Genomic DNA, 22260 nt, shown 5'->3' with positions numbered 1-22260 from the left:
GCTAGTATGGCAAGCCGTGTGGTTCAAAAATAGAAAGCACAAAACGTACTGTTATTATGCCTAGCCTATAAACGTTTTTTTTTTTTTTTTTTTTTGGGAGTAAACAACACCTTTATGGTGGAAGCAAGTAAATAATAGTATAATAAAATAATAAAACAAAGAACAGTGTATGTAAAATAGTGTGTACATGAGGTGAACAGTTAGTTTGTTAGTTTTGCTGCAAGCTGGCCTCTGCTATAACCAGGTCCACAGGAAACGTACGTGTTTTGGCTATAAACGTACGTGTTTTCTATAAACGTACGTGTTTCATTATACCAGAGATACAAAAGAAAGGGGATTGGAAACGAAATTTTTACGAAATTTTTGCGTGAAGCATTCCGTGTTATAGGGCGTGGCTAAAACTACAAAGGATTACATTTATAGTCAGCATGCTCATTACCTGTCTTGACTGCTCTACAATGTGCTGTACATAGAAACAGTGAAATTGATCATTTTTAATTTTCTAAAAAGTAAAGAGAATTTAGCTCTAAAAAGTCGACTAAGCCATGCAGCCACTATTACTAGACAAATAAATGCTATGCAAGAAGAAATAGCCTTTACTATGAAGTCGTAGGAGGGACAGGCCCGTGGTGTGTCTAAAAGTATACTAAAGCAGTTTGAAGGACTATACTGCAAACGTTTATGAACAGTACAGCTTATTTATAGCATGAAGCCATTCTATGTAGCACTTAGATACATAATAACCAAGTCAAGCAATGTCCTTTGCTGTTTTGACTTCACAGGAGGGACAGAGAAAAGTTGACATAGAGTAATTCAAGCTAAACTCAAAAAAATTGGAAACAGAGTAAAGACAACGGACTTAGAGCTTGTCAGTGGTATAAGCTTACTTCTCTCAAGTATCTCCCAGGCCCTGAGTGATCTCTAGTGGATAGGAGAGCTAGAAACCAGGGATACAAAACCGTAACGCAGTCCTCCATGTAATTATTTGCGAGCGCAATAATTACACGGAGTGCTTCACCGGATGTCAGTCCTTTTACATAGGGCGTGGGCGGTCGTTTCCAATCCCCTTTCTTTTGTATCTCTGATTATACCGTATGGCAAGCCGTGTGGTTCAAAAATAGAAAGCACAAAACGTACTGTTATTATGCCTAAAAACGTACGTGTTTTGGCTATAAACGTACGTGTTTTCTATAAACGTACGTGTTTCATTTATACCGCTACGTCTTCCTGCAACATAAGGTGTTTTATTATAAACGTACGTGTTTCATTATAAACGTACGTGTTTCATTTTGGCTTTTTGTGCAAGTCTCTCTGTCACTAGCCTCGATTCCAGGCGGCCTTGAATCGAGGCTAGTGACAGAGAGACTTGCACAAAAAGCTAAAATGAAACACGTACGTTCCTTACGTTGCAGGAAGACGTAGCGGTATAATGAAACACGTACGTTTATAGAAAACACGTACGTTTATAGCCAAAACACGTACGTTTTTAGGCATAATAACAGTACGTTTTGTGCTTTCTATTTTTGAACCACACGGCTTGCCATAAGCTAGCTAGCTAGGCTACATGTATAAAAAGCTTCATATAATAGTAGATAGTACATGGGCGTGGACGGCCACGCCTATAATTAATTACACATGCAAATAGAACCAGGCCGTATTTTAATCGGCCTGGATTCGAGGCTAGTGCATAATTATAGACCGTAAATGTTCAGAGGAGGTACGATAGGTTGACCTTTAGCTAATGAGTTACTCCCGTATTGCATTCCTGCAGCATGACAGGATGTCACGCCCACATGATATTTGTGTTGACTCAGCAGGTATTTTATGCACCGTCAGCGCTATTTTACTGTTCTTTGTGTTTATCTCTTCTGGAGTCTCTCCAAGAGGCATTTTCTACTAGTTTATCAATCTTAGTATCTACTATAAGTGTTACATTAACACAGGAGCCATAGAAAGCGCAACAAACTCTTACACTGTAAGTTTATAGCTTATTTCTTCAACAATGACTATGCTATTCATTTTCTTATGTCACAGGATATAGCTAGGCATTATTTATAACTACTGTGGAGTACTATGATCGTTTGTAGTCTTTTAGCTAGCTAGGAGAGCAAGTTTTGGTGTTGTGCTCCGTATATTCTCTTCTTTCTCCGTACACTCACCATTCCTCCGTGAAACTTGATGATAAATTATGACGAAAGGCCACACCTCCTCTAGGTAAATGTGGGCGTGACATCCTGTCATGCTGCAGGAATGCAATACGGGAGTAACTCATTAGCAAAAAGGTCAACATAATTATATGTCGTACCTCCTCTGGTAAATGTTCGTATAAATTCTGTCAGACTGTACTTTATCTCAAACATTTGCACTGCTCACTGTACTGTACTGTGCTCCCAAAACCTGAAAATTGAAAGTTAGTTAGAAAGTTAATAGCTATGTCAGTATCATCATCTTCTCGAGACAGGCTCGATTCTTTGCTTGAACGGGATGAGAACACAAGATGTGCAGATTGCAATGAGCCAGACCCAACCTGGGGCAGTACCAATTGGGGAGTTTTTCTATGCACACAATGTGCAGGAGTTCATAGGTAATTAATATTGTGTAATTAATAATGTGAATTTCACCATAAAGAAGCTTGGTCCCGTGAAACAAATAGTCCACACACATAATTCATGCAGTGCACATTCTTGTACTGTGTATACCATACCGTAAGACCTTGATTTAAGGTGAACCCAGGAGCTTCAGAAATTTTCTGACCTAAAAATAGCGACAGCTGCGTTGACTTAATGTCGCGTTCTAAATAGAGGTAAATGTAGCCACTCCCTAGCCTCGATTGTAGCCCACTGGAAAATCAGTGTTTCTAAGCGGCCTGAAATCGAGGCAAGTAGACTCTGTAAAGTTACCTCCAATTAATTAATTAGATGCAACCCTCTAAATATGCGACACCAGGACTCCAATATAATTTTTCAACCTCCAAAAGAAGCGACCTCTGGCTTCGTAATTATTATAAAGTGTCACTTTAAATCAAGGTCTTACAGTAAACGTATAAACGTTATCGAAGAAAACAATTTCTTGCTTTACTTTTTTGACTCTACTGTGAGCCTACTCCGGTCCCACGTCATGCATATCAGGTGCTAGACTGGAAACCATTCCCTTTCTCTTGGGGAGAAAGGGAGGGACTGGCAAAGCTGCCGTGTGGAGAGTTGTCCTGTTGGAATGCAATTAGAACAAACCACAAAATATGTGCGTGGGTGATATTACTATATTCACGCACTGGGACAACTCTCCACACGGCAGCTTGCCAGTCTCTTTCTCCCCAAGAGTGGTTTCCAGTCTAGCAAGTGCTTTATGTAATATTCCAGGCTTCTTTGCTGACTCTGCTGTGATCCTATAATCATCCAGTGCATGTCTGACATGCACCACAGCTGTTTTCCAAGCCTTGTCATAGCGTACAAGATTACTCCTGCTAGATCTAGTTGCTGATATAGCTATATCCTTACTAATTTTCACACAATTTGTACACTATGGTTAAATTGTGAGGCGTTAAATATAAAACAACTGAGGGGGTATATAGCGCTTCAGTGCTCTAGTTTATAAAATATAATATGGTGGTCCTGTAATTACATCAACTACGGTATGCATGGAGATATAAGGAAAAGTTCCCATGATTGTAATGACATCTGTTTACGTTGTGTAATGATTCACGTTATCCCAAATTTGTATGGGAATTAAAACGAATTCTTGTTACATGTACACGTGTGTTTAGGCTGTGAACTTCCTCCCTTCACACAACAAGGGAGGAAACATCCCCCAAGCCAATAGTATCCCAAATTTAGTATGGGAATTAAAACAAATTCTTGTGTTACATGTACAGTCATATAATTATGTTTAGGCTGTGAAATTCCTCCCTTCACACAACAAGAGAACAAACAGCCCCCAAGCCAATAGCTCAGGGCTGTTTGTTCTCGTTTATTCCATTTCTCTTTCGTACAACTGCCTTTTGCAGTATAGAGATAGATAACCTGTACTAACATGTGCTGATGCTGTAAATCACACGTATTTAAGACATGCTACAGTACTGTATTGCAATGTGTGAATTGAAAAATAATCATTAGTATCATTAATGGGCTAAACTAACATTGCTGTTAAGTGAAAGATTGCCTTCTTAGGCAATCTTTATTAAATAAATTATTGGCAACTTAGCTAATAATATTGATGTGCCAAGCTTTTAGTACCACAAGGAATGTTTTCTTACTCGGAAGGTTGGCTTAGCCTGCAAAGTGTGTAGAATTATTGGAACATTATAACCGTATACGGGGTCGAATACGTACTTAAACACTTGCAAATGATACTGTACAACCCTATTGCGTTTCTAACTATTGCATGACCGTGCTTACTTTTGTGTATCTTCTATTTGCCATCAATTCTAATACAAAAACTTGTCATTCGCAATCAAAAGAGCCACGCATTCAAAACCCAGTATTAAGGTATAGGTAGACATGCAATCATTATTGTGCCACAGGTTATTACCTGAGGCGCGCGTGGGCGGCCACGGATATAGTACGTAGTCTGTTGGCTTGTTTGTTTGTTTGTTTGTGATAGCCTTTTCTACTCACCTGGATGCCACAGCACTGCGTTTACAGCATGTATAGCCTTCACACAACAATATCTTGGTTTAAATAATGGTAGATTTTAGCTTCTTTGTCAAGCAAAAGCTAAGAAGCTTGAAGTTGCACGTTGGCAGCTACTGTATAGCACGAAATTTTCGAGGCGCTTATATTTCTAAAAGCATTTCGTTGCACAATGTTCATGGAATGACTGCTTACCGGAAGCCACGCCTTTAATTCTTTGCACATTATAGCAGATACTTCTAACAATTTTCGTGGACTTAATTTTCGTGTAGGATTGCTAACCCACGAAATCCGCGAAAATTAAGCCCCTCGAAAAATTTCTCACCATACGGTAGCTAACTAGCTACACGTGGTAGACTACGTATTTGCAGCTGAAGTACCAGGAACAATGGAATAAAGTAGAAAACTAGAATTGTGACAGGTTGTTGACTGACTCTGGATCCTAGTAGCTCTTTTATCTATGCAGCAGCCTGGCAGAAACCATATTAATTTTCTCTAAGACTCCATGGCCAGGTTTCCACAATGCATGCCTCGATCATGTACCACTGTTCTCAGCATGCATGCCTCTCCAGTCTGGTTTAGCACCGCATGAGGGGCCCATACAATGACTCTCTCCCTAACTGCAACATTTCTTTCCTATTGCCCGCCCGAAAGACTGTGTGCCTGTGAGACGGTATCTCCCCCTTAGCAAGCTCTACCAGGTCACTCTAATGATCAATTAACGATTGATATATACATAGATTGGACACACCATATACCTCTATTTGGTCCACGCTTAGTTTCACACTGTCATATAGTTATACGGAAAACTGTATGTACAAAAAAGCATGTGAAAAAAATACCAGGTCCAAAAACATAATGACAATAATGGATTAGGAGATAAGTTAGTTTAGTTCAGCCGTACGTACTCACTCATCACTATCCTCCTCTCCAGTGGAGAAACTGTTGTGAGTATCATGATCACTGCTGTCACTGTCAATCTCATAATAATATAATAGTGTCTCATACAAGGTCAACACAAAAAATGAGCACTCTAATTTCAACGGCATATACCTTACATCAAAAAATACATGCACTGCTCCCAGGCCGATCCGTCTCCAATTGAACGCTAGGTCAACTCCTAGCACTATATACACACTATATACTTATAATCATGTCACCAGCCGAGGGTTTGCACTTCAGTGCTCTAGTTTTTGTTTGTTTGTTTGTGATTCTGATTTCCTCACCTAGTGCCAAAGTGCTGCGTTTACAACATCTATAGGCTCAACATGAGTTTAAGATTTTGACAAAATGGCTTCTTTGTCAAATGAAATCAAGCACAAGCTAAGAATTGAACTGGCATGTTGCCTATAGAGGGTGCGCAAACTTTAATTCCAGACAATTCATTACACATGACCAATATAGCCGTAATTATAGCGTGCATGGAAAAGCAAGAAACTGAAAACGAAAATATCTCTCAGCTGTCTAAAGTTGACGACCATGCACATTTACCATTCTGTGTAATAATGAACATAACCAATGAACATGAAAGCATGAGAGTGAATGAAGTGAACATGGTAGCAAGTGAGTGAATGTGAAGTGAAAACACTAGAGAACAAGTCCAACTCACTGTTTAAAAGTCTAGATGGCTTACATGTATGAGTAAGGTTCAGCCATGCAGTTCTCAGATTCTGCATGCCTAGCTCTTGCCTGCTTTTCCATGTACCCAATTCATGTTCAAACACTTACAGGTTCACTTCATTACTCAGAGGCGTAGGGAGCATGGGTGCTCTGATTGATGGACCCCACTTGTCTCCTACTTAGTTGCTCCTGGAATAGCAATAGCTAGTAGATAGGCGTCCCCCCAGCATCCCCTTACAAATATATTTTCCTACACCTCTGCTCTCATGCTTTCCACAGAATGGTAATGGTCATTAAGCTGAGATTTTCCCTCCGTTTTCAGTTTCCTTCTTTTCGTGGAACGTTTTCATTGCAATATACTCCAGGCTTCTTTGTTGACTCTGCTGTGATTCTAGTCCCACAGTGCATGTCTGACAATGCACTACTAAAATCAAAGCTTTGCTATAATAAATTATTATGCATACATAATAATTATAGCATTCAGAGTGAATTTCCTGATTGTATGTTAGTTACTGCTAACCAGCTATGCTCATGCACATTAGTAGGTCTATACAATTGCCGTACATGGGTTTAGCACTTCCCAGTTTATTACTTACATGTATAGTTTCAAGCCCGCAAAATTAAAAGTAGCCTCTAGTCTGAAGAGTATTTTAGGTTTTATGATGCGAGTGTTCATACTATACATGTATACAGTCACATGTGTATAAACAAAAGATGTTTGTTGTGTATATGGATATCCCTGGATAGTCCCTCTTAAGACAGATCGAGATTGTTGCCATTCCCGTGAAATAACTTTGTAAACTTCGCTTAATAACACATGTATTATGTTTTCCAACACGCACAGATCTCTTGGTGTAGAGCATTCCTTTGTGCTGAGTTGTACTCTAGACAACTGGACTAATTCCCAAGTTGACTTCATGGAAGAACACGGCAATGAGAAAGTGAACTCTTTCCTTGAATTCTGTGTTCCTAAGAACATTGAAGTTCCATGCCTCTCTTACACTGACAGGGATACAAGAGACAAGTACATCATGGCTAAGTATGTAAATAAGCTTTTCTGTAAAAGTGAAGGGCGCACTCAACGACCCCCTGAACGAGTAGTGAGAAAAATATCTCTTAAAAATTCTCCCTCTTCTGCTCGCAATGCTGCTATGGTTGAGTATATCGGTATAGTTCATGTTCACGTCGTTGAGTGCCGTGACCTTGTAATCAAAGACATTACAAGTAGTGACCCTTATTGCATAGTAACTATAGGAGCTCAAGTTAACAGGACAAAAACGGTTTATAAGTCACTTGCTCCGACTTACAACGAGCATTTCACATTCTCTTGGGATGGTTGTGACAAGCTTTTAATTGACATTTATGACAAAGATGAGTTTACAAAGGACGACAACATGGGAAAGGTTGAACTAGATCTGAGCCCTCTGTTAGCACAGACTGATGCTGTTATGGAAAATTGGTTTCAGATTGTACATCGAAAGAAAGAGGACAAAATGCAAGGGGAAATCAACTTGAAAATCTCCTTTATGAAGATCGAGTAATAGTTAATTATAATAACGTCATTGTGTAACTTTCTTTATTGTTGCTATACATGTACATGCATAATTACTTTCATGATCAGTTCAGGTTACTGTAATTTGGTATATGAGTCCTGCATGTTGAATGAGCCCTTCAAAGTGAGACAAACATGCTTAATAACGTAGGGTTCCCACAATCTCATGTACATGCACAATACTGTGTACATGCATCCATTAACTTACAGACAATAATAGTGTTACTGTGCCACAAGTATTAGTTATTGCATGAGCACGCGTGTCATAAAAGTGCGTTACAAATAATTGATGAACTGCATGACTGTAGGTGAACATTCCCTATAAACTTCGACTGACGTACTGCACCTAATAATACTAAGTTCGATGTGCACATTTTTTTTAGTGTTAAATTTGATACTGATTTTCATCTTCACTGCATTGGCTTGTCTCGGAAATATACTGATTATCCAAATTTGTTTCATCTAGTTCATTTGACTTTTGTTCACCTACTTGCTTGTTCTCGTCAACATTAACAGTTTTTCTGTTGTCAGTCATTTGATCTGGGCTAAGCAAAGGCCCAGCTTCGTAGTGTGTTTGTTGGTCATTACCAGACCACAAGCCTGAGATTTCCAACACTCTTAACCTATGTTCTAGCTCAGTGATCCGAGAGGCTAACATTTTATTAGCCCTTTTTTGATGAGCAAGAGCTATTGTTTTTTCTTTAACGGACTCTGAAAGACTGTTTCCAATAGTTTCCAATTCACTGATTCTCCGGAGAGATAACTGTGCATCATTTTTCTTGCCTGCTGAAAACTGTATGGTTTTTTCAGCACATGCTTCTTTGGCTTTACGTCTCTCGACAGCTCTTTTATAGCGCTCAATACGACTCAATGCTTGATCCCGCTCAGCTTGGATTTCAACCCGATCCAGTCGAAGCTGCCTGTTCTCTTCCATTATCGTATTAAGAGTGGAATGGGAGGGTGGTTTTGCCAGTCGTAACTCTTCAAGGCACTTTACAAGACTTGAACACTTTCCTGAATAATAGTCTCGCTCTTCAGCAATCTCATCTTTTTCATCTTCAAGTAATTGAATCTGCCGAGAAAATTCTGCGTTCTTCTCCTGTGCTTCTTCTAGTTCTAAAATGTATTTTTCTCTTTCTGCATCGTATGGCCCAGTTCCTGGTCTAACAGGTGAATCATTGGGTAGAGGAGATGAAGGATTTAATGTGTTAGGGCCTGGGATGAGAGAAACACTGGCAAGCATCTGAGCACGAGCCAATTGGCTGTGTAGCTGTTTGATCTCTTGCTCTAAGTGTTGTTTGTGAAGATTTGACTCTTTCATCTGCTTCTGAAATATCTTCAGGGCCTCATCCTTACTATGTAGTTGCTGTTGGCTTGCTTTATGTTCAGCCAGTAAGTCCTGGTAAACAACTTCTAAGTTTACACCACTGATACCAGCCATTTTTAGAATGTAGAAAACCGCACCCTTTTTCCAGCAGTTCTAGACTTACGTCATCCTCACAATTACCCTTATGTTAATATTTATACCACGCATGTATATTATAGGTAGATCTACATTATCTTACAAAATTTTTTTTCTTATAAAATTATTATAGTCTAGATGTAATACCAAAATTGGTACTTTCATTATTTTACGCGCATTATATATACAGGAGGCACACCATCAGAGTAAAGTTGCAACAATGTAGAGAAATTAACCCTATTGCACCAGCTAAGGAGAAGTAGTGCTGCACCTCACTCGAACCATGCCATTGCATGTATCAACAATTTGGCGCCGCTTCTATTTAAAGGGTGGCACAGTAATGAAAAGAGACGATGCCCACAGCTAACAATGCCCTAGGGCTAAATAATTTATATATACAACACAGTCATTATAATTATAATTATGTAAAATGTCCATACAGTACGTTACACCAACAATAGTGATGTAGTGTTTGGTTCAATGGATTTTTCGTTTTGTATTCTTCTTGGTTTGATCCATACACTGAGACTGTCTTGCAAGTCTGTCCGGCCTATTGCCTACCCATCCTTTCACTCCCACACACCCCTCATAGTTATGGAACAACACCGGTCGTGTATATAATAATCTGGGTTTTACAGCTATTTTATCCCAATATTGAAATTCTCTATCTTGCCATTCTTCACGGAATTCCAGTGGTCGTCCTGCTATAACTGGTGGCCATGCTGAAACCAACTCCCACGCTAGCTTGCACGCCTGGCGCATGTGCTGACGAAGAGAGGCTTCTGTAGAACGGGAGGTGAGTCTGATTGAGTTCTTCTCCAGAAAATGAGGATATGCCTGTAGGTAGGTATATAATGTTGTTTGAATTATATGAGAAGACAAAACACTGAGAAGCAAAAGCAATCACTGAAAAATAGCTGTGTAGACAAAACTGGTAACCTAAGGGCAGTCACACAAAGAATGGAAGCAGCCAACAAAGAATAATGTAAAGCTAGTGTCCCCTTGGGGGTGTGTAATGCCAGTACATGGGTATCAATGAAAGATCACGATCATGGTTACAGTAAACAGTTTTGCACGAGATGTAGATAAATATAGTTTTGATGTATACCCCAGGACACACTCACCTCTTCACACAACGCTTCACTGAACTGATCAGAGCTCTGGAGTCGACAGGCTCTCATTAAATGGCCATAAGCTATGCTGACATCATCGAGCATCTCCCGAGTCACTTCAGACGAGTGAGAAACAACAAACAGGGAATCCAGCTGAGAGTGAAACTTCTCCAGCACTTTTCTCTTACATAGAGCATAGCAGTGCTGTACAAGAATAGTAAGAGAAGTTCAGTAATTGTGTCATAGCTATAGGTCTGTGCCAAATATTCCGGAATAATAGTAGGCAGCCTTTTGAATAATAGGCACTGTGAAAATAGTTTATTGAGTTCCACATGCGCAGTAGCTCAGAACACGCCCATATTTTACATGGCAGTAAATTTTTATGAGATTGTTAGTCTAATCAATGTTGAAACCACATTTTTTGTGCTTAATGTGTTTGTTATTTCGCTGCTGTGTATGTTGAATAATAGGCTAATGAAGTCGAATAATAGGTGAAAATGTTAGTATTTGGCACAGGCCTAGTCATAGCTAGTGAAAACAGCATTATACTGAATCTTGGTGAGTTAATTAAGTACAGTAGAACCTCGCTAATCCGGACCCCTTTAATCCGAAACCTCGCAAATCCGGACAAAATGGCAAGCTGAAAAAGATGAGGGGCTGTCAGTAGAATAGAGTACTGTGCATGCGCAATGTAAATTGCTTAGCTGAATCAGCAATAATTGTATTGATAAACTGCTCAAGACAATGGCCACTGCAAAGAAAACGAAGAGAGAGCTCACAAGACTCACTGTATTGGAGAGAAAGTTGAGATAAAGACTATTCTAGCTAGCAGCTTCCCTTCTGGCCACAGTGATATCATAATACATACGATTGGCCAAGAAAAACCAAGTGTATAAGAACTCAATATAGGGCCTTCTGGATGATGTGTAACATTATTTTTACGACATGCACGACAATAATTATTTTTAAGAGAATTGCCAACAATGGATTATACTTCAAAAACTTGATATCTATTTTCCGACGTAAGTTTTAGCAAAAAAAGAAGACAAGAATGATTTCTTAATACTTGTTGATGTAGTAAAGAGACTATGAAAGCCAGACAATACACGCATAAAAACTGGTAGAGTTGGTGTAGTTTCAGAAGAGGTCGGTCACATATCAACAAAGATGTGCGTGCACGGAGAACAAAGAAAAGATATACAGAAACGTAGAGAAAAGCATGAAAAGTAGCTAGCTAAGCCAAAAGGCTGCAACGATCGTAGCACTCTATACTAGACTAAATGTAGCAGCAAATGCATGATACTAAGAATATCCAGTCACACTAGAAAGTGAGTCATACTCGAAGCAATGAGCCAGAAACTTGAGTGGTACGTTGCTGCACTTTCTTTGACTCCTGTCTTATTGTAGCAGGCATAGCAATGGTTTAAGGTTACGGTCAACCGTTTGCTCATATGGCTAGATCTAGTGATTTTCCAGCTAGAATGAGCTGGAAGTCCAGAAACGCATTTCATGACATTTTTACTATAAAGCTTAGATACAGTCTACTGTAGCTTCACTATATGCAGGGCGGGTCGAAGAGATATTTCGAAAAAAGGCTACTGAAAGCTCACAAGAGGCTGTATTCCTTGGCTCTGGCCGCCATTTTAATTAACTACTATAAACTAACAGGAGATATAAATACGAGATGATTTCAGGCCGCTTAAAAATGTCAAGTGATCTGCTATAGGTGGCTACATTTAACCTCCATTGACAAAATAATTATTTGTCAATTAATGCAGTTGTCGCTCGCTTGTTTTAGGGGTTGGAAAATTGTCTAGCTGTCACATATTTGGAGGGTTGCCTTAAATCAAAGTCCAAACATATCAGATCGCAATAAAAGTCTAGAAACCTAATGCAGACGCACACGCTCATATTGTGCTGCTAGCTATAGCTACGTAAGTGTAGCTAACTAGTTATGTCATTACAGCCACGTATATAAACAAACAAGCTGAGGCTTCTCCTTATGTACACTGGCCTGTACCTACAATACTCACTTGAAAAAAATCACATGACATTTGCTGTGCTTGAAAATGACTGGAACATCTCGCTGACTTTTTCAGAAGATCGGTTACATCATCAGCATTATTCAAGAAAAACTCTTCATACTCATCAGACAAAGCTGTGCAACTTCGTCTGCTAAACGAGTGTTTCAAAGTGAGTTTCAATTCTCCTCTTGCCAACCTGCAAAAATTAATGTATAAAAGATCTAGATTTATATTATAGAAATAATTGTTTTAATGTGTGCATGAGGAAGATGCAAGGTTGCGTAATGCACGAGTGTAGTGAGTGCATTGCTCAACCGAGAGCATTATCCGAGTGCACAAGCATTAAAACACGCGTACGTTGGCTAACTAAGTTGTGTTATACAGGTTTTATTTGAATTGTTTAACCTAGTTTTCAGATTTAAAAAAGCTACCTAGCTTCAAGCTGCACTTTTGAGATGGCTGAATGACTTGAATGATCCACGAGTACTCTACGTATTAGCACTTGCTCAATTATAAGCGTATCTTTATTTTAAGTGTATGCTCAACTTCAGGTTTTTTGTACTCAATTGAAAAGTATGCGAAGGATTGAAATTTTAGAGCTAACTTTGTATCTATAGCGATTTGGGGTGTTAGGAGGGGGCCCTATTGCACTATGAGCTGTACAGTCTATATATAGCTGGTGATATCCATCTGGAAGGACTCTTTGGGAAAGCTGTTACATTGTCTGATCATGCTGAGAGAATGGAGACTTGGACTTTAAATGTTGTACAATGAACTGTAGCATAATATATACGATATAGCGTGATATAGATCTAGTTAGGGTAGCCTGCTTGCCTAGCTCGCTCACTTTCTAGCCTTCTAGCACAAGGCCTCAAGGCCTTGTGAAGGAGGCTAGCTCACAGAGACATCCGGTTACTGGGTGGGGCTCAAAAATGACTGCATTATAGGCGCATCTCGAATATAAGCTTATAGAGCATTCGGTTACTGGGTGGGGCTCAAAAATGACTGCATTATAGGCGCATCTCGAATATAAGCGTATAGAGCTCTGTTATTGACCCCATGAGTGCATGCACTAATAATTCAGTTTCTACGGTATTAGAAAAAAGGTGCAGACACTTAACTGAAAGTCACATATCAACAATCATTGATGTGATTACTGAAAGGCCGGCTCAAGGGAATAGGGAATAAGCACGTACTATAATGAAAATGTACATGTACATGTACCTATCAATGTGGGCTTTTGACAACCATTGTACATGCACGTACTCACAAGGAATAATGGACTAACAATGCATTCCACCCTTGCTGACCTTTGTAATGCAGACTCTCGCTCTTCACTTTTTGCTATCATTTCATTCTGTAAGTGCTTAAATTTTTGAAGAGAATGCTTAGCTTTTTCTTCAAGCTTGCTGTTGGTGAGCTGCAGCTCGCCGCTAAGAGAAGACACTCGTTTGCGAAGAAGCTCCAGCTCTTCTTGCCTATTCACAATCACTTGATGCTGACGAGAATTTTCCGATTGCAACTCGGCTATTTGAGCCTCTTGTAAAATGCACTTCTGATCCAGTCTTTTCACTTGCTCTCTCAGACTCTCAATCTCGATATAGCAAGTAGTGGACATACTCTCAATAGCATGTTCTTTCTCATGTACAGTCTGCCTCAGCTTCTGAAGGTCAGTCTTCATCTCTGACTTCTCTTCATCATCAGAAATCAACCGGTTTAACATGTCCACACGATTAATGTAACTAGCTGGATACTCAGAAGCCACACTTCCAATTTCTTGTAAGATATTGGCAGCACTTGGTCGTTCCATCGATATGTTTTCCAGACAGAGGTGAATTAGGGATAACAAAGGGTGGTCGTTAGTCAGTCGTGTGAGATATTTTTCTCGTCGCTCTATTTCGGTCAGCGGGTAGAGGTGACCAGGACGATTTGGATCAGGCTGAAGATATTCAGAAGCAATTGGCCACTCTCCACAAAAAATGTGGATCATTAAAACACCATAAGAGAAGCAGTCAAGCTTGGTGTCGTAATGAGGGTGTGATGTTAGAGCTTCTGGAGGCATGTAGCTAATTGTACCAGGGCAAACAGTCATTCGTCTAGACATGTGAGCAGGAGGTATGTTCAATATTTTAGCCATTCCTAGGTCAGCTATTTTGGCACCCATGTTTTCAGTAAGCAGAACATTGTTGGCAGTGAGATCTCGATGGATGATTGGTGGGTTGTGCGTGTGAAGAAAATTCAACCCAAGGGCAACAGAATGGAGTATGGAATAGCTAATCTCATTAGGAAATGTATGATACTGCTCAATACAGTCCGACAGAGCAAAGGGCATGTACTCGAGAATCAAAATGGGGACATCAGAACCTACTTCAAGATAGAGGCCAAGAAACTGAACTATATGGGGATGCCGTAGCTGACTGAGCAACTCACATTCAGTTCCAAATCTGTTTAAGATTTCTGGTCCAATAGAAGTTCTGCTGTCATACAGAGTTTTGTGTAACTTCTTTCCCGCACATTTCAAACCCTTATATTTAAGCTCTAACACAGAAGAATAGGACCCCACACCAAGCTCTTGGCCAGACACCTTTATGCCATCCAAAATGAACTCCTGTAGAGGATCAGGCACATCTGAGTCAGAATCGTCAGAGGATGAGGATGAGCTATGAATACGTTGTTCTGCCATCACTTCAACCATTGCTTGCGCCTACATAATAATTAACTGTATTTTAATATTCTAAGTATAGATATGAAGCCACTCCCAACTCTCAACTCCTTGTCATGTCAGCATGATGAAATTTGTTTGCAACATGTACAGTACCTGTACACTCTGATTGAGATTATATACAGACAATGAGACATTTGACAACACACAAAATTATACACTCCAAGGGCTAGTTCCATTGTGTTTCAAACTATAATACGTCATGAAACTGGGTCATTGGAAGGTGAGCCATCAAAGACATTGGGCATTCTGTGTGTGTGCGTGAGCGTAGGCGATGGCAATTTTCTAATAATATGCACACACAGAGATCTATACATGGATATCAATACTTGCAATACTGAATGCCCCTAGCACATTTACACCAAGCTCACCGTTTACACTAGTAGTAAGAGCTGTCCATGTCTTAAGAAGTGTTCTAAGCAAAATTACGTCTGCTGTGTTGTCACTGGGAATGATTTTTCTCTCTGCACATGCCTGGGATTAAAATGCAGTAAATATTTATACACACACATACCGTATATCTTCTAATTTATCGGACAGCAAACAATATAATTATTTTGGAAATTGTCCGGGTATAATTGAAACAGATTTTTATAGAGTATGCGAAGTGTCCAGAATAATTAGAACAAGCAAGCAGCTGCATGCGAGCTAGCTAAGTTTAATAGAACAGTGTGCGACTGAATAGTTGCACTAGCTATCAAAAACTAGCTACTCAAAGCTATCTAACTGCAGCACTGTAAGTCTTACTTGCCGTCTATGAATGTAACTCAAGGTATTGTCCGGATATTAAAGCACTGGAGTGTCCGTTGTATTAGAACAACAGAAATCACCCAAAAGAGTGTCCGGGGTAGTTAGAAGTGTCCGATAAATTAGAAGATATACGGTACATACACACTCGTTCCTAGCCAGGATAATTTTTATCTCATCACATTGATGATCTTTACCTATTTGCATATTGGGATATCGGTTGCAGATGAAGTTTGATAGGGTCAAAAGGTCAAAGATAATTATTTTGAACCCTAATTGATGCGCATAACTCTTTTACCGTATTACTAGAATATTTTGCAGGTGAAAAACCAACCTTTGCAAATGAGCCAAATCAGCAGAAAATTTGACCACTTTGCGGTCTAACTATTGCGTTCTGGCGGATCGTGTGTATTTACTAGTAATAATTTAGGTTTTGCGGATTTATTGTTGCAAATTGATCAACCATCGCAAAGTTTGCAAATGTTTAATGCTCGCAAAACATTCGGTATTTGAAGTGAAGACACACAACATTTTTCTGACGTAAAAGAGCTTAAGCAGAAGGCTACATGTACTAACACCTGTCAGCACGTTTCAAAAGCATTGGTCTAAAAGGTCCAGGCCACAACATTTCTTGGTTTACTTATACCTTGAGCAGTACATGCACTAAAACAACTCGATCATTACCAGCTACAGTTTGCATTGGTTGCATCATTGCGTGCAGCAAGTAAAACTGATGGATTGGCAAATATAAAATTGGGATAGGAAGTGATCTCTGGGGTAAATACATGAGTGCATCATTAGCATTTGAAATGCTTACACAAATAACATTTTATACCATTCAAGCTGCGACAAACAGTACAATTTTGAATGACAGAAATACCTCAAATACTTCTTTGTCAGTAAGTGATTCCACTCCACCTTCTAGTGAGAGTAGCCAATCACAGGTGAATAAGTATTTCATGTGTCTCTCTAATAGTAGTCGTCGCCTTGACTGTATCGGTAACCACGTTCTCAATCCCCAACCGCTACACAGTAAGCCCTATAAGAACCAAAGCAGTAAAATACTGAATGGATACCGGGTAATTTTCGTGGGGTAAATATTCGTTATTTTTGTGGGCAAGCTGACCTCCACAAAATTTTAACGTAGGCATGGCTTACCAGAACGTAGGAATGCAGTGCAGGTAATGAGAGACTAAACAAAATTTTTACTGACTAAAACCACCGTTTCTCGAGTTAAACGAATTTTTTACCCCACGAAACTTACCCGCTATATGGTAGCGGGTAAGTTTCGTACAAACTACCTCTTTACGTTTCTTTTTACTTTTCGTACAGCTCAGAATAGTTACGTTGAGCTAGGCAGTTTTGATTTTCGTAGGTGCTCTACGGATACAAAAATGAAAACACCACAGGTGCTGATGCCTCAGTGGAGATACCAAAGCTACATAACATAAAAGCTACTAATAGCTTTTATACATGTACACATGAACATTTTTGCAATAATTATTTTTCTGCATGCAAACTCAAAGAGTGGGTAATGATCGACCATGATTGTTGTTAAAAACGATCGATGCCAAAAGTTCAAGTGTAAAATTAATGGCTGCCATCAGCAGAGCCTTGCAGCTCTCTTCCTCATTCTTGCAGCTACCAATAGCTAGCGTTCTAGTGCAGAGCTAACTACTAAGTAGAGTAGTAACACTCGGTAAACAAGTTTGGCTATGTGCTCTTCTGAAAAGGCTGCAATGGCATTCCAAGTAAGCAAAACTAGGCATACATGTAACTCGAGAACGAAGCATTATTTTGCAAATCCACGAATTAAAATCCAAGTAAACATGACTAGAAGCCTATAGAAACTCTTACTTGCACTAGATTCATCCTTGAGCAGCTGTAGCGGTCTACACACACACACGCACACACACACACACACACACACACACACACACACACACAGACACACAGACACACAAACATACTACCATATACCTCGCTTGCGCATGCGCACCGAGGCATAATAATCCGCTATAATTATGGTACACTGTTACTAATGTGAGAGTATATGTTCGATCAGAGGCCGCTCTTGTATAAAGGCCGGACTCAAATAGTAGTTTCCCTTGCTAGCAAAATGAAACATTTAGTAGCCGCTCTCAAATAGTAGCCTCAGTGAACTTTGACTCTAGCATTTCTGCACGTGGCAGCCAAAAAAAGTATTAATACTAGCAGCTAGCTACATGTACATAGCTATTGGCAGGGCTGCATTAAGGGGGGGGGCGAGGGGGGTAATTCGCCCCCCCTATGATATGGCAGATTCATTTGTACTGCTATAATTCTGATAACTTCGCCCCTCCTACATTTTTAATTTGCCCAATTCGCCCGAGTTCAGGTGAAAAGAACTTTTGATGACAAACTAAAGGTTGTTGAATTAGCTGGAGCTAATAAACGCCGCTCTTGAACAGTGGCCTCTCTCGAATTGTAGCCTCCTCTTCCAGCAAAATGAAACATTTAGTAGCCGCGGCTCCTGATCAAGCATATACGGTATATCAAAATTTGACCTTCGCAGAGAGGTTGTCCTTTGGTCAGAGGTTTAGTGTGAGAGTAGATTGAACAACTTTTACATTTAACAGTGTCCCCTGCTCAAAACGTACTTTATTATCACTCAGCCTCCTACACTAGCATTTTGACTAAGAAATTCATAAGGACTCGAGCAGAGGACGACACTGCATGTACAAAATATACTGAACTCACCATTTGATTTGTAGTTAGTCCATATGGTAGGAATGGGTCTTGAAACAGTGAATGCTCTTGCTCCCAGTTTAAATCAGCATCTTTTAACTGTAGCCAATCAGTACATGCAGTATATTAAGCAAATTAAACTAATACCGACTGTAACAGCTAGTATACCTTTTTTCTCAGATCAGTTACAGAATCCAACTGTTTTTGACTTAGGGCTGTCCTAACTTCTCTCATTAGAGATTCAAATATCTCCTCACTCCTTTTAGCTTCTGAAAGTGTGAATAGTTTTCGTTGATCATCGGTCCAAAATTGGTTGCTGAGCAATTTTTCAGGATACATAAACCTGTTGAACATTATAAGAGAAGACAAAGTTAACTCTAGGGCAGACATTGAACACATATTAATTTAATACATTAGCTACACTTACGCAACTAGAGGGACGACATATCCCAAAACAGGAACAAAAAACAAAGCCACAGTGGGGAGCATCTTGATCAGATTTTTTTGGGTCTATAAAGAGACACATAATAATTAAGTCTGTGATTAGTGGCACTCCTTTAAAATTGTGCTCACACTGTAAGTGAATTGTAGTTGGCTTCTGGAGAGAGGAAAGCCATGAGAAACCCCTTTGGGGAACGTGCTCGTTATTGTGTATTTTCCATGTGTAGATCGTATTTCATACATTAGTGTAACATCTTTATAAAGAGCCTTAGTTCCAGCCATGAATGTCCTTATGGCAACAGCAAGCTTTCTCCATCCTCGACTAACCATGGACTCATTCTGGTTGCTTGAGGCAAACCTCTTGACTTGTAACTGAATTGTAGATCTAGATCTATTAAGCAATGATTGAGACGTGGATCTGAGAAAAAGGTGAGTACAATTCATCACTTTCTCAGCTGCACTGCTGACTCTTTCAAACTAATTAACCCACGAGTTTAACCCCATAACCTTTCGGAATCTGCCCCTTACTCCTTACTCAGCTCTTTTGTCATATTTTTTTTGCTTTTTATGTTCTCTTCAATCTGTTCAATAAAAAAGATCCTTTGGTTTGGAGTACATTGCAAGCCTTCATTTTCAACAAGACAAATTATGATGAGCAGTGAATTGGCTACTGGAAAAAAGGCTGCAGCTGTAAAAGCTGTTAATGATTATGTACAGGTAAATCTATATCTATGTTATAAAAATAATACTTTGTGCAGGCTCACTCAAATCTGTTTTCTGTTATTTAGGACAATCAGAGGCTTGGAATCGGAAGTGGAAGCACAATTGTATTTGCAGTGGAAAGATTAGGTAAAGGGTACGGTATAGGGATTATTATGAAATTGCATTACATATTATTCTGCCCATAGCTGAAAGGGTTAAGCAAGAAAAGTTGTCTGTTATTTGTGTGCCAACATCATTTCAAGCACGACAGCTAATAATTGACAATGGGTTAACTCTTGGAGACCTGGAAACAGTACCTGAGGTATGCTAGTGTGTACTGTCAGGTCTGACCGGGAATATAATTAATTTGATTACCATGTATAACTCCCACCTGGTGCCTGGCAGTGTGTGTAACACATGTATGGTTAATGGCATCGTTGTATATCTGAGCTATTTACCCGAGGTGTGTGTGGGCAGCCACGGGTATTGTAGTCCGTTGGTTTGTTTGTTTGTTTGTGACACATGAGTCTACTCACCTGGATTCCACGGTGCTGCGTTTACAGCATGAATAGCCTTCACACAACAAGTTATTAGTGGCAGATTTTGATGTTAAAGCTTCGTTGTCTAAGTTGGCTGCATGGCTAGCTATAGATCTACCAGGGGCCTTTATTCGAGGCACGTATTTACCAGTGGCGTAGGGTAGGAAGTAATTTTTCGATGGGGGAGGCTCTAGTTTTTTTGAATGGAAAAAAATTACGGCTATCTACATATAGAGCAGCTTGATAAGTCATTTCTACTTAATAGGCTAGAAAGATGGGGGGGCTCCAGCCCCTGGAGCCCCCTTCCTACACCACTGTTTACAGCTGAAGTGATCCCGTACCAGGAACAGTGAAATAGAGTCACTAAAGTAGAAAGCTAGAATTATGATTGGGGTTTGACTTACTAGCCCCAGGAGCCGCTTTGCTGTGATCTGCATGTCTCATGTATTGCTAAAACTCTGTCTCAAAACTATCAGCATGCGTCTATAGTCAGCTTTCGTGCTCATTACATACTATATACTGCATTTATTGTTCCTCTGGTTTCTTATACTATGTAAACAGCCGAGAGTGTTAGCACTTCAGTGCTCTAGTATGGTTGTTTTTGTTCTACCCAAATTGTCATAAATTTGCTACACAGTAAGTACAAACTCTTTATCACTGCAGCTGGACATAGCCATTGATGGTGCTGACGAGGTTGACAAAAACTTAAACTGCATAAAAGGAGGAGGGTAGGTATTGACACTGTAAGTATACACATTATAATTCTATCATCAGAGGGTGTCAAACTCAAGAGAAAGTTGTTGCTGCTAGTGCGAAGACCTTTGTAGTGATTTGTGATTATAGGTAAGAGAATTTCTTATAAATTAGTTTGTTTGCATTCTGTTTTACAGCAAGCAATCATCATTTCTTGGGGAAAAGGTGTGTACCTTGCTGCTGTTCTTGTGCTGATGCTGCGTGCTATGTGTATGTTTCCTAGTTAGTGTACATGTCAGGTCGTCAATGCTTCAAAATAGAGAGAAAATTATATAGAAAAGCACTTTTCCATGTCTCCTTCAATTTATCAGTGGAACAGAGGGCTGCCAATTGAAGTTGTCCCGTTTGCCTACAAGCCAGTCAAGATCAAGCTGGAGAAGATGGGGGGAACAGCTGAAATTAGAATGGCCAAACAAAAAGCTGTACGTTTGATATTGATGTAATAATTAAATTATCGGGTAGTTTATTTTTCCACTACATGTCCAAATTTCACTGCAGTATAATAATTATACATCTGTCCTGTAATGCAGGGCCCTGTCGTCACAGATAATGGAAACTTGATACTAGATTGGAAATTTGTTGCTGCAAAGGTGAGTACATTGTTGCTACAGAGATGAGGTAGTAGTATGTTGTTACTTTGTCAGTTCAATTATGTTTGTTGTGTGCATCATAGCCATGTAATGTGAACAGACTGTACTGTTCTGTTCATTTCCATGTGAACCATTGTTCAGTATGTTCTCCCAGGAGACTGACTGGAGTCTAGTAGCCAGAAATCTTTCTCAGATTCCAGGTATTGTTCAAGCTATTATATATAAGTCTGCATGTGCATTGTTGTGCGTTGGATGATGATTAACTAATACATCTTTTTTTGTTTCAGGAATTGTAGAGACCGGTTTGTTTCTAAACATGGCCTCTCGTGTGTACTATGGTAACGCAGACGGGTCCGTAAATGTTGTGGATAAGCCTGCCGGTTAAACCTGCCAACTAATCAACTCATAGACATGGACACTAATTCAATGATTTTAGTTTGTGTGGTGTACCTAGCTTTGCTGTCTCCACTGTGTACTCCTATATGCATGGTTCACTGAGCTATTGAAGCAGATGTGAACGCTTCATTGTTCCATCAATGATCATTGGCTCAACGCTATTGTAATACTCACTATGATTGCTATTCCTGAAGCATGTGAAATGCATTAGACTTCCTATGGATGCTGCATGCCAACATTTTTGT

At 39.6% G+C, this 22260-nt stretch overlaps 6 protein-coding genes across 6 annotated transcripts in view; 3 read left to right on the top strand and 3 right to left on the bottom strand.

Annotated features, from left to right (window-relative positions):
- LOC135331186 (serine/threonine-protein kinase 10-like) overlaps positions 1 to 22260 on the top strand; it is a 48792-nt gene that overhangs the window by 19998 nt on the left and 6534 nt on the right. The gene's annotated exons all lie outside the window — the stretch shown is intronic.
- LOC135331195 (uncharacterized) lies at positions 2286 to 7884 on the top strand. Its single transcript, XM_064526276.1, has 2 exons — positions 2286 to 2584; positions 7093 to 7884. Exons 1-2 carry the CDS (start codon positions 2433 to 2435, stop codon positions 7787 to 7789), a joined length of 849 nt encoding a protein of 282 aa, XP_064382346.1. The 5' UTR covers positions 2286 to 2432; the 3' UTR covers positions 7790 to 7884.
- LOC135331193 (coiled-coil domain-containing protein 149-like) lies at positions 8018 to 9288 on the bottom strand. Its single transcript, XM_064526274.1, has one exon. It carries the CDS (start codon positions 9239 to 9241, stop codon positions 8186 to 8188), a length of 1056 nt encoding a protein of 351 aa, XP_064382344.1. The 5' UTR covers positions 9242 to 9288; the 3' UTR covers positions 8018 to 8185.
- Positions 9600 to 15144, bottom strand: LOC135331189 (probable serine/threonine-protein kinase drkD). The gene is made up of 4 exons (XM_064526267.1): positions 13709 to 15144; positions 12408 to 12594; positions 10387 to 10578; positions 9600 to 10099 (listed from the first exon to the last, which is right to left on the bottom strand). Exons 1-4 carry the CDS (start codon positions 15091 to 15093, stop codon positions 9740 to 9742), a joined length of 2124 nt encoding a protein of 707 aa, XP_064382337.1. The 5' UTR covers positions 15094 to 15144; the 3' UTR covers positions 9600 to 9739.
- LOC135331194 (uncharacterized) lies at positions 15169 to 19545 on the bottom strand. The gene is made up of 7 exons (XM_064526275.1): positions 19168 to 19545; positions 19022 to 19104; positions 18763 to 18937; positions 18607 to 18693; positions 16748 to 16906; positions 15492 to 15594; positions 15169 to 15369 (listed from the first exon to the last, which is right to left on the bottom strand). Exons 1-7 carry the CDS (start codon positions 19477 to 19479, stop codon positions 15311 to 15313), a joined length of 978 nt encoding a protein of 325 aa, XP_064382345.1. The 5' UTR covers positions 19480 to 19545; the 3' UTR covers positions 15169 to 15310.
- LOC135331196 (ribose-5-phosphate isomerase-like) lies at positions 19545 to 22208 on the top strand. Its single transcript, XM_064526277.1, has 10 exons — positions 19545 to 19752; positions 19824 to 19884; positions 19944 to 20059; positions 20940 to 21004; positions 21051 to 21119; positions 21167 to 21194; positions 21341 to 21451; positions 21560 to 21619; positions 21774 to 21819; positions 21907 to 22208. The coding sequence occupies exons 1-10, from the start codon at positions 19603 to 19605 to the stop codon at positions 22002 to 22004; spliced, it is 804 nt and encodes a 267-aa protein (XP_064382347.1). The 5' UTR covers positions 19545 to 19602; the 3' UTR covers positions 22005 to 22208.

This window comes from Halichondria panicea, chromosome 2, assembly GCF_963675165.1.
Source record: "Halichondria panicea chromosome 2, odHalPani1.1, whole genome shotgun sequence".
Taxonomy (NCBI): domain Eukaryota; kingdom Metazoa; phylum Porifera; class Demospongiae; order Suberitida; family Halichondriidae; genus Halichondria; species Halichondria panicea.
Note: the sequence above shows the minus strand (reverse complement) of the source record. Positions and strands in the feature narration are given on the sequence as shown.